Here is a 12,839-nt window from a genome sequence, read left to right as displayed (position 1 = left end):
CACACTTGCTCGAAAACACATTAAAATTGTTATGAAACAGCAATCAATTTGTTCGAAACTTCTCACGGATGTTTTCCAGATAGAGGCTTACTCATTAGTATGGTATTTTCCTAATTTCGAAAGTCTGTGAACACGCATGTTCAGTTTCATTCTTAATAATTGTAATACCATCACTCCAGAGGCTTCTCTGGCAAACGTTTCCATTTTACTTCAAACGGCATCACCGAACCTAGATTTATTACGCAAATATTATGAAAACATATTTCAAGCTTTCTGTAGAGTAATGATAACCTTTTCACTAGGAAAAGTCTTTCTAAAATTTAACCAGACTTAAAAGTACATAACTTAACCGCTGAAGTTAGTTATGCACACTGCTATATCTTGAGGAGGAGAATTATCAAATTCTTATTTTATTTCAGTACATAGTATTCAAATTAAGCAATGTTTACTTCAGTTGCACAAATTGAAACTGTATGCTTCTTGCAGATATATGACTGTAGTGTGCTACATTTTGTTGTGGTTTTCCTGTGTTTTTACCATCACAATAGACACTACGACCAGGTTCTGTTGTCAGCCTCCATAGTGTAGGCTGTTCACCTTTCATATCAGATGATTCCCTTATGCTGCATTCATTTAGGATGCTGTGTATCCTCATCTTGATCCCTCTCAATAAACAGTTAATTGTTTCTTGATATTATAGATATTCAATACACAAAGCCAAGAGAGCTGCTTCAGAAATTATTTTCGAATGATGGTTTGCTGTGTATTTTCCCTTACGATGAACGTGTGTATCCCTGCAACATTCAGCAGTCCATAGAAAACAGTGAATGGCCAGCTGCAGCTAGTCTTTGAAACTTAATTGGTCCCTTTCATTTCAAGTGTCCACATCTCCTTTCATTGTGTTGCAGAAGTTTAGGAACTGAGGCTTTCTGGCTTCTCCAAAACTCTCCTCCATTATGTCAGAATCATGGATAGAAGCATAAGAAAGCAGTGTACATTCATCTTTAAATTGAAAAATACTACTGTTGACTGGCTTGTTTGGAACAGTTAATATTGAAGGAATCGTGGTTTTTTTTTTCAATTCTATCAATTGTTCGATGGTGGTTTTGAAGAAAAGAGACTGTTGGGGGAAGGACATAACTCACTTTTCTCCTAGTATCTGATACTGGCTGTAGCATTTTATTAACAATGGTTTGTAGTGAATTGTTACTTCTAAATGCTCCTTCTGGTTGTTGACAGGAATAAATCTCCGTATGAACTGAGTAATATGTTTTGGCACTAACTAAAGCAAAAAAATTTATGCCATACTGGGCTGGCTTGCTTGGTAAGAATTTATTTCCTGTGAAGTGGCTCCTGCATTTTGTTAGCTGTGCTTTAATCACTAGGTGAATTATGCTTGAGAGTATCATTGCACAAAAGCTGGAACTTATGTCAAAGATTTTAGAAAGACTATCTGAGTTCTCTCATCTCTGTCATGAACATCATCAAGCCTTGTAGCTGTGAGCAAGAATTTAAAGCCAATAAGCGATGCAGATTCATTATTGTTTTGAAAATTTCTACACCTACCCAGTTTGTTGCCCATATTTCCTCAAGATTTTGAAAGGATGAACAAACGCAATCAAGGTAAATAGGACCAAGTACTCCTTTAATTTCTCGAACATCTGTGGAAAGGGCATTCACCTTCATGGCTAAAGTTCACTCTGCTTTGTTCATTTTTTTCAGTTTCAGCATCTGGAAAATAAAATACTTCAAGCTTCTGCTTGAGAGTGAGCATTGGGTCCAGGTAGGGAAGAAATTAATTACACCAGCATATCCTCCCCTTTTGTTGAAAGGACTACCCATCACGTTGCAACATTGTCCTTACCCATGTACAGTACACTGAACCAGCATAAATTGTACTTCTTCTGGTAGGGGACAGAAATGGCACATTTTCTGTATGTTGGATGTCATTTGAATTGTGTGCCTGGTTTTCACTTTCTTGTTCATCCACTGATTCCTGCCAAGTCTGTAGTTTGTTCAGCACAGTCCAAGTTGTCCTCTTCACTTTCATACTGTTACTTTCATATTCACTGATATCTTCCTTTTCCTCCACCCTCTTACTCTGTATCAAACAATTCTCTTTGTACTCAGCCTTCTTCAACTCTGAGCATTAGGTCTCTGTTGCATTCTTCTTTGTCTTCACCATCGAAGAGTTTCCTAATTTGGTTATCTTCTTCAGGGTCTGTCGTAAAAGGGAGAACTTAACTTACCTTGCAACATTGGGTTGGCAGACTGTCGGGAAATACTGCTGGAATTGTCTGCTGGGATTAGATCAAATATGGTAGGGGGTGCGCAGCGAACAGCAGTGACATGGACAATATAGTTCTGGTCTAGAAGGCCGCAACGCAGCCTTTCCTGGGTTAATTCATTCTCCACAATTTCATTATCTTTTGCTCTGATATTATTTATTCTCTTTCCTCTTCTCTCCTCTTATAGTTTTGCACTCTTATTCCCAGTTTTCAACCCATTTACTGCATCAAGCTGCTCATGGACTTCTCTCATAATTTCTCCAAATAAGATTTTGTTCACTCTTGTCCACCTCTGTGATTGTGATTAGCTGCCACCCCTAGAGGCCTGGGCTCAATTCCTGGCTCTGTCACGAAATTTGTAATGTGGTGCGAGGACTGGAACGGGGTCCATTCGGCCTTGGGAGGTCAACTGAGTAGAATGGATTTTGATTCTCACCTCAGCATCCTCGAAGTGTTTTTCCATGGTTTCCCACTTCTTCTTCAGGCTGACTTCAAGCTACACTCTCTTCCTTGTCTCTTCCTTCCAGTCTTCCCATCCCCCCCACAAGGGCCCTGTTCAGCATAGCAGGTCAGGCCACCTGGGCAAGGTACTGGTCCTCCTCCCCAATTTTATCCCCAACCCAGAGGTGCCAACTATTACGGATTGTCCGTAATAATTACGGATTTCACCTCACGATTACGGAATTACGGTCAAAGGGGAAATTATTACGGAAAAGCAGACATCACGAAAAAATAATTTTGAACGGTAAAAATAAAAGGAAAAATGTTCAATCCTTTCGAGCCTTTCTCCTAAATCGTCCTCGTTTCAATGCTTGTGAGTTGGCAACGATACTTATTCGATCGTGACTTCCTTTGCTACCCACAAGCGCTGTAAAATTCATTGTGAATGAAGGAGCTCAGGCGCTGCCCTTCTCCACTATAAATCCTTCAGTAATGTCGTTTTTGCTGTGTTAAGTGTACCTGGAAAGAAGTAAGGCCTACATTAAGCACATCAGCACTGGAATCGCTTATGGTTCAGAGGACGAAAATACCATCACAGTGGGAAGGATGCTTAAAGAAAAACTACGCTGAAAAGCAGCTGCTGCGTGAGAAACAACCTATCACAGAACTGACAGGTTGTGTGCACATGTTATTGTGTAATATGGTATACTTTCGAATAGATTGCTAGAGGGAAGGACAAAGGGGGTGTCATTATCGACAAGGAAGGAGCATGCTTTGGACTTGACTCAAAATTCTTCTCGGGGGCGGAGGACGATTACTGATAATCCACTTCAAAGGTTGGCACCTCTGCCAACCAAATGTCTCATGCTCCAGGACACTGCCCTTGAGGCAGTAGAGGTGGGATCCCTCGCTGAGTCCAAGGGGAAAAACAACCTTGGAGGGTGGAGAAAACTTAGGATAAGAAATCAAAAGTTTTGCGGGAATAATGAAGAAAACGGTTTAAGAGGAACAGCAGTTACAACATTTATTTAAGTGATATACTGAGTAACAATAAACAAACAAATCAAGCAGAAAAAAGACTACAAATCCTTGATCATAATTGCTACCGGTTTTTTACGACGAATATTGAATACAATAAAGACTGTTGTCTTCAAGCTAGAAGGTTCAGTATTACTGAACATGCCTAATATATTATGTAGGCTGACCATTGTCAAACCAGAAAGTTTACTTGAATGAAAAGCCATAAATGGCAAAGAAATGTTACAACAATTACAGATTACAAGAACAGTATTAAATTTGAAAAAGATAATACATTAAATATAATGAATTAGATTACCAGTTCCTTGAAGAGGAGATATTCATGACATTCTATCACAGTATACGAAGGACTAGAACCGAAACTCAGAGAGTGAAATTTATGATACTCCTCCAGGAAGTGCAAAGTCCGGCTGGATCTTCATTAAAAGTGATATTTAAAATGTTCGGCCACACATTAAAGTGACTCGTGATTAAAGATCCCAAGGATGAATAGAAAAGCCAGTCTTCTTAAAGAAATGTCCTCTCAAAGGAACCTCTTGATGCACTAATGTTTATCGGCAGCTGTGCCGAGAATCGAAGAAAGCCCATGCCGATCAAGACATAGCCCAAATGGCCATGCAATAAGTCCAGTTGCTTGAATCAGAACAAAAGATTTGCTACAGCAGTGGCAATAGCATGGTGAGGTAAGTCGGCTACTGCATGAAGTGCGGATGACTCATGCCTAGCACAAACAAGCAAAGCGAGGTGGTTGACCTCAAGCAAAATGCGACCGGAAAATGTTAGCAGCGTGTTGCAGTAGGGAGCTGTCATAGAGAACTGGGTCGAGAAGAACTCTGCTGACGAGTGCTGAATAGCAAGGCAGGAGCGGAGAAAGTTCTCGGAGTGGAGAATGAAAGTAGTGCTGAAAAAACTAACAATAACAGTACTATAGAGCAAAACAAAGGAATAACAAAAATACAGAATAATCGGAAAAAATGTCCTGGTGGAATATTAACCATAAAAAATGAAATAATTCCAAGGGACCGAAATAATAAATTACAAAAAGTATCCAATGAAAGCTAGGACAACAACGGAAGGATACATTATCGGTACCAGTCGACAAGAAAGTTGCCGAAGACATAAACAGCCATGTCCAGGTGAAAGTAGCCAATCAAACACCGAGAATGAAAGGGAGCAAGGTCAACATACTGAGAGAGTAAGGAGGCGAAATAGTTTCCTTTAAACCTGCAACATGAATGCACGCCAAAGGGAACTTGTGTTCTTTGAATAGAAAGCTACGAAAGGAGATAACAGACTAAAGGTATGATAATAATAATTTTAATCAAGCGAGAGGTGCCAGAATTAATACACAAATAAAGACTGCCAGCGTGTTCATGTGAAGCATGAACCAGAGGATTAAATAAAATATATAAAAAAGACTTGTGTTCATTCTTGTTCTTTGTATACTGCTTTTGATGTTCTCGTAGTATCCTTCTCTGTTATAAGCAGTAAAGTTTACACTTTTCTGTTACGATACAATTTCAATTGTGTATGAAAGAGTTGTAGAATTCTTATGTTCACACCAGGCAAATGCTGGGGCTGTGCCTTAATTAAGGCCATGGCCGCTTCCTTCTAACTCCTGGGCTTATCCTATCCCATCGTCGCCATAAGACCCATCTGTGTCGGTGCGACGTAAAGCCCCTAGCAAAAAAAAATTCTTATGCATAGCAAAATGTACAGTGGATCCTTGATTCTCCGTTTTTGGAGGGACCCTTAAAATAAAACGTACAACACGGCAAAACGGAAAATCCGGGAATGAATTAAAGCCATCAACAATTCATCTAAACATCACAAAAATGAAATGCAGTATGTATAATTATAATCTTACAGCACTCCTAAACCAAACCAAACCAAACTACAGCCCTAATGGGCCTTTGCCTGCCAAGCGACCGCTGCGCAGCTCGAAGGTGTGCAGATTACGAGGTGACGCATGGTCAGTGTGACGAATCCTCTGGGTCGTTATTCCTGGCTCTCTAGACCGGGATCGCCATCTCACCATTAGATAGCTCCTCAGTTAAAGGTAATCACGCAGGCTGAGTGGACCTGGAACCTGCCCTTATATCCAGGTAAAAATGCCTGACCTGGCCGAGAAGAGAACCCGGGCCCTCTGGATGAGAGGCAGGCAAGTTAGACCGTGAAACCGGCACCAAACATTAATTTCCAGTACACAAGTTCAAAATCTTGATAATTTATATTCAGTTTTACAGGGGATACTTCGTCAGTTTCCTGTGAAAACTTCTTTCAGTTCAGCAAACTTTGCGTAGTCAAACCCTTCGAAAAATCTAATAACGCCAGGGCAAACAACACTCGACCACGAGTAGTTTTTAATTCTTTCATCTAATAAAATAAAGCACATTAGATACAAAAGTTCCCAGCATGATGGCGAAATCCCTTTTCTTAATCTTTCATTGTAATTTGGTCTCTGGTTCATAGTCTTTTTCTGGAAATCTTGTACCGCGTAAATTAGACCTACATCGACTTTTAAAGGTTATGTTAAACTCGAGAACATGGTTTCGAAGGTAAGTATTGATTCTCAGAAGTTCTCGAATGCATTAATTATATTCAATTCTGCCCATCACCAATCCAGTTGAAATGGAAAGAGAATAAAAAAATCATCAAAACTTCAGAAATTACAGTTATTCGTGACCTTTGGCTCAGCTGGGAAGCACACTCTCTGCACATGTCAGTATGACTTGTACATGATACAGACCATTTACATGTAACGTGCACAAATAAAATGACTGCGGTTTTTTACTTTTAACATGAAAACGTAAAATTCCCAGTCTTATATTAGGACCAAAACAGTAACAGGCAGTTCCAAGACCTCCCATGGCTTCTTATATGTAAGGTGCAACATCTGTTCTGGTCTCGATAGCATAATCGTATGCGATAATATTAAAATACTAGATTTGTGTTGAGAAGGAGCAGTTTCGATTCCTGCCTGAAAGCCCAGTTACTATACAGTGCCCTGAGGAAAGTGCCAAAGACCTATTCGGCAATACAATCGATAAAAGTAAAAAAAAAAAAAAACATCTAACCCTGGACATAATGTGGATGTTTTATAAGTGCGAACATTTGACGAAACTCGTTCAGTCTTCAAATAGAGCTGTCGAAATGCTCTGTATTTCCTTATAATTATTGTGGCCACTCTCCGCTTTATAATTTCCGAGATTCTCTTAAACAATACCACCCGAATTCGATGCTAAGATGGTCCCTTATGCAAGTTCAATGCTTATCGCTTTTTCAGTACAGTAGGCCTACTTGCTCTTTTATCGCAGCGACGGGACGATAACGCCAAGATACATAAATATGCCATAGTCATTTATTGAAAAACATGTGATCGAGGATTTAGCGTTGATGGGACTGAAATTTCTGGATGGTTGATTCGGGAAATTGTTTCTTTGAGGAACGGATAATGCAGGATTTTTACGTGATTTAATAACAATGCTCGCGGGACCCTGTAATTTGGACCCATGATCCGGGAAAACATAGGTTCCGGGAACGGATAATCAAGGTTCCACTGTGTTAGTATCCCAGGTAGAGATGAATGAGTCAATGTTCATAACCAACACCCTCGTTGACTGTGAAAACCCTAGCATGTAGGCAGTCCAGAATTATACTTTTGAACCTCTGATACTTAAACCTTTTCTAATATCACCCACACCAGAAATCCCTAGGATGTATAATATCCGACAACTACATATGAGAAAAAGAGTGGAATGGACAACGATTGAAATATTCCTTTCTCTAGGACATCGATACTTGCTTCAGTTCATAGTTCATACATTTGCTACTGTAACAAATAAATTTATTTATTTATTTAGCGTATGGCCCATAAAATCAAGTTGAATACAGAAATAAATTATATACATATTTACATAACAGAAAAACAATGAACAAGAAAAGACTTCTTACTATTGAATGTCAAGATCATTGATTTCTATGGAGTCTGGTGCAACAGAGAGAGCCAACTTCTCATTGGTTCATGCTTCTGGAGTTGCCATCAGAAAATCCCCTTCGCTGCCTGTGTATGCCCGCGTTTCACACTCTCTGACAATGTAGTGTATGGTTTGTCGTGCAGCTCCACAATTACACGCAGATGTGGGCAACTTGTTCCATTTAAACATGTCTGTGCATTTTGCTTGGCCTGTTCTTATTCTGTTCAGAGCAGTTGCAACAGTGCTGCAGGCAAAATGAGAAAAACCCAAACATCTCAATTGAAACTTGCATAAGAAAGGGCACTCTTCATTTAAACAAGCCTCTTAGGAAGAAATTTCTTAGGCCTGTGATAGGAGTTTCTCCAATAGCTGCATCTAACAATATCTATAGCTTTTTACTGTCCGACTCCATGTGGCTAAATGGTTAGCGTGCTGGCCTTTGGTCACAGGGGTCCCGGGTTCGATTCCCGGCAGGGTCGGGAATTTTAACCTTAATTGGTTAATTTTGCTGCCATGGGGGCTGGGTGTATGTGTCGTATTCATCATCATTTCATCCTCATCACGACGCGCAGGTCGCCTACGGGTGTCAGTTCGAAAGACCTGCATCTGGCGAGCCGAACTTGTGTCATTTCATTCATAGCTTTTACTGTAGTTCCTGGCTTGTCTCTGAGCTTATTGGGTTATGATCTTGAATTATATTACAGAGATGATTTCAATGTATTCGATAATATGGAAATTAGTGGCATATCTCCTAAGAAGACTTAGCCATATCTCTTTTTCTTCCTGTTTGAAACACTTGTTTATTCCTTTATAAAAGAACCATGGGTCACTATTAGTTTTCAACTTCATAAACCATTTCCTTATACACAATATTTTCTACTTCTCCCTCTCCCTGTGGTACTTGGATGTAATCCTGTGTGTGTCGAGAATGCTGATTCAACCTCACTGTACGTGCAATGTCTAATCCTTAGAAACCAAAATAACATGATCAATATCCTGACCAAACTTACAGCTATTCTAATGATGGTAGAGAATTTTCAGTATTTCTAAGGAGTCCGGTGCAACAGAGAGAGGAGTTGACAGAGTATTAAAACCATGGCAGATGTTCTCACCCTCTATTGTCTTTTATGTACAGCAATCCAGATGGTGCCTCATCGACCTGATATGGCTTCTCAGGCCATGCAGGTGGCAGCTGCTACCGGTCAACCTTTGTTGGCTCCTGCACCTATGCATACGCAGTTTGCAGTGCCGTACAGTCCTCAGGGACACATCACCCCACAGCCTTACCAGCAGGTAACAGTATGTTTTTTTGTTATGTCAGTTCTATACTTTAAGTCATGCCGCACACTTGTCTGTATAGTGTAAGTTGCACGCCAATGGTATGCCAGCAGGAAGCTGCCGCCATAGTAACAAATGCAGTGCCGCACACTGTGTGGTGGAGCGCCAGTTTCACCACCCATGTGGGACTACAGGCCACCAGGCAGAGTCTAGCTTTATACAAATGCTACAGAACAACAGAACCACTACAGTTTTTAGTTAACTTCATTTGAAAATGAGAAACCTTACGATTTCTTGAGCAATTACTCAAATTAATACAAGAGAGACTTTATGTAACTTAGAAGCTTTTCAGTCTTTCCAACACACAAGTTCACTATAAATATTACACTAATATACTTGTAAAAAGAACACCACCACACTGTTGAACAAGGAATAAAAATACACACTACTAATAATTGGGTGTTTTTTTTTTTTTTTTTGTTTTTTTTTTTTCCAGTGCAATATTTATATTGAACTTGTATGTTTGACAGACTGAAAAGCTTTTACAGTAAGTTACATTTAACAGAGTCAACATTGAAAAGTATGGCTTCCTTCTTTAAAAAGAGAGAGAGAGAGACTGACTTTGGAAAGTAAGAAGCATTGCATGAAGAAGGCTACTACAGCGTTTTAATAAAACTTTTTTGAGTACGGTACAAGGTATCTCAGCTCTCTACAACAGGTAGGCGATGTTTGTAGTTCATTTAAACAGACAAAAGCAATCTGATTCACACTTGTGGTAAAAGTATGGATATGGCTGTCTTATCAGTGAGAGGACAGGCTCCTTAGTTAGTAAACTATTAATCTGCACTCTACTGTCAGGATGTGAAATGGCTTGGGCACTTCCATTTGCAAAAACTCAGATCCATCTTGAACATACAATGGGAGGACTGTGTCACCATCCTTGCAGTTCTTGAGAAAGCGCATGCTATAAGCATTGTGGCTACCATCATTGGCCACTGTCTCACTGTCATGTCCATCGCACGAATGAAACTAGCCTTCCTCGTCAACTCCTGTATGGTGAACCGTGTCCCGGCACAAGACTTCTTGGAGCCCCTTTGAGGCGCTTCAAGAATCAGCTAAAGCATACAGTGAAAAGAGCTGGAATTAACACTCAGTCCTGGGATACACTTGCTGAGAATCAGACACTGGTGCCACAAATTTTCTACATCAGTTACGGTGTTCGAAGAGGAACGACGACTACGTGTAGAGGATAAACGACAAGCTCAAAAGTTCCAGCAAGCTCAGTCCCACTTTCTCCCAGTCATTCTACGTGATTTGTGTGGTCGTATGTTTCATGCCAAAATTGGGCTACTAAGTCATACGAAACGTATTCACAAAGTATTGAGAGTGTGAAAATGTAAACTGCTGAAGAATACCGTATTTACGCGAAAAATTCCCGCACCCTAATTTTAGGAAGGCTCGTTTTGAAAAAAAAAGTAAATGAACTAAAATTCCTTCCATTGAAAGAGTATCACAGACATAAACAAATATTTCATACCACTTCACGAGTTCCACGTGATCTTCACTCAAATATGAACGTGTAAATTCACGGATATAGCTGCTTTGCCTGAACATATTTGAGAAGTACGATATTACAGCTATAAAATATATTTGCCATTAAAATTATCAAGTAAGCCTAGGCATTTCATTCATCTGAACTTGCAGTAGGCTTGATTCCCTGTGGATTGAAAGATTTGTTGTCTCTCGCATCACTAGAATCCTCTCCTAAATTACAAATTCGTTGTACTCCACGTCTAAAACACTTTTCACACATGGTTTTATCTTTACGTGGATATTAACACGACCGGTGGTGGATAATTCTTTTTTTCGTGCTATGTAAACACTTGAAACAGACACATCAGCGAACTCGGATGTTAGTTTTCCGACATGGTAAAACCTCGTTAATTCGAAGTTGTAGGGGCACAAAAATCAGACTTCGAATTAACTGCCAACTCATATTTCAAAAATGCCAACCCTTGCCGCGCCAAAAAGTATTCTAAGATCCGTTTCTGCATCAAATTAACATTGATTCACACTTTCAGTCTTTCAAATGCACTGGGAAAGAACTATTTCCAAAATGTATCCAACAAGGTGCTTTCCTCAGCCAATGAAAGAAACAAGAAAAAAATATTCAAGGAGGAGAAATCTATGCCGGCTTTCCTGTGCAAGCTTTATTCATTGTAGTACTGTACATTGTATGCATTTTTAGATGCCTTGTATTTGCACGGGAAGTACCCAATGCCCTTAAAACATCGTGGCTGATCGAGCTTTCCTATGACAAGTGAAGGAAGTGTTTCGCTTCCGTCTGCATTACAACACAATACAGTGACCCCATCTCCTTTTAAAATGTTTGGGCTAGGCATAAAAAAACCAATGGAGTTTCATTGGCATTGACAATAATGTTCATTACGTACAAATTGATTATAATTATGAGTCACGCTTCTTCGCCAACTGTCGACATCGCCAGAGAGAATCACCAGTGTTCGCGCATTCTGCTTCTTCGCACACTGCCTGTTACATGATACTGTGGCATTCCTTAAAATGTTGAATACAAAAGAATTAAGATTTCACTCGAACTTAGCAGCTACGAAACAACCTGTCAGCACACCGAAGTGAGTGAGAGTGCGGAGAGCTACACCTGCATGTTCCGGAAGACGCATTCTATCGTGACATGGAGAAATTTTGAACTTAAATGACTGTGTACAATACTATTTTTTAATGTAAGGCAGTTTTAAATTAAAAGTATGAATTTTTCCGTTTAAATATGTCATGTGGGGGCAGTTTTCTTCCATCTGCGGTTACACAAGGCATAACTGTACACCCAATATCGAAAACTGAGTCTGGAGCGTGTTGCCAACATTGACGCAGATAAAACCCGCACCCCAATTTCGTGCCTCAATTTTTTAAAAAATAAAATATGCGGGGATTATTCGCGTAAAAGTTGAAGTTGTGTAGGTGTGAAATATGTTGTGTGCACTATTGTGTAATTTAGATATTAATTCGGTTAGTGGAGGGGATATCTTCCTATTAGAGAATCTTGGTATCAACAATGTTCTGGGTCTCACCACCTGGCACAATTTTAAGATGATGATTTGAGGAACTGACTCCAGAGAAGACAACGTACAAAAAAACCAAAACATTTACCTTGAAGATATGAGCCTCACTAATATTCCTGTGTAACATCATTACTTTTAGGTACCATTATTCAAGTGCATTTAAGTTCCTCAAGAGCATTGTCGTACTGCTGTTTTTAACACAATTCCATGTGTTGGTAGCCAGATGAAGAAACAGAATTGAGGATCTCAACTGTATGATGAACTGCATACCGTTTCGTTTCACTTTTCCTTACACTTCGTAGTAATATAGGTACTATATTTGGGCATATTTTGTCATATAATAATAATAATAATAATAATAATAATAATAATAATAATGGCATGTGACCTCTGAAGCTGGGTGCAAATCGTTTGAGTTGTCGCATGATATGCGATCTACGCGCTTATGAAAATGCGGCTGTACCCGAGATGAATCCTAATGCTTAAGTCTGCGCACACACACAGCCACCGAACTTTCACATTTAACCAATAAAAGTTAAATCCTCGACCCAATCATGACCTCTTGAATTGACAGCCAACACGTGCTAACCATTTAGCCATGTAGACGGGCATGTTCATACTATACATAGAGGTACCAAACTGTAAAATACGTATTTGATTTTAGACTTCTTCTTAGCATTGAAAACTCAACAAACAGTGCTCCATAGTGTGTTATAGTGCTT

At 39.6% G+C, this 12,839-nt stretch overlaps 1 protein-coding gene across 3 annotated transcripts in view; it reads left to right on the top strand.

Annotated features, from left to right (window-relative positions):
- LOC136886330 (ataxin-2-like protein) overlaps positions 1 to 12,839 on the top strand; it is a 214,277-nt gene that overhangs the window by 181,618 nt on the left and 19,820 nt on the right. For 2 of the 3 annotated variants that reach the window (XM_067159062.2, XM_067159064.2), the window contains one exon: positions 8,880 to 9,043. In XM_067159062.2, the coding sequence (XP_067015163.2) occupies positions 8,880 to 9,043 (164 nt within the window). The remainder of the gene's footprint in view (positions 1 to 8,879; positions 9,044 to 12,839) is intronic. The other variant, XM_067159063.2, reaches the window with a different exon arrangement.

The sequence above is a fragment of the Anabrus simplex genome, chromosome X (assembly GCF_040414725.1).
Source record: "Anabrus simplex isolate iqAnaSimp1 chromosome X, ASM4041472v1, whole genome shotgun sequence".
NCBI classification, from domain to species: Eukaryota; Metazoa; Arthropoda; class Insecta; order Orthoptera; family Tettigoniidae; genus Anabrus; species Anabrus simplex.
The sequence above is the reverse complement of the archived record's forward strand: the minus strand, read 5'-3'. Positions and strand labels throughout refer to the sequence as shown.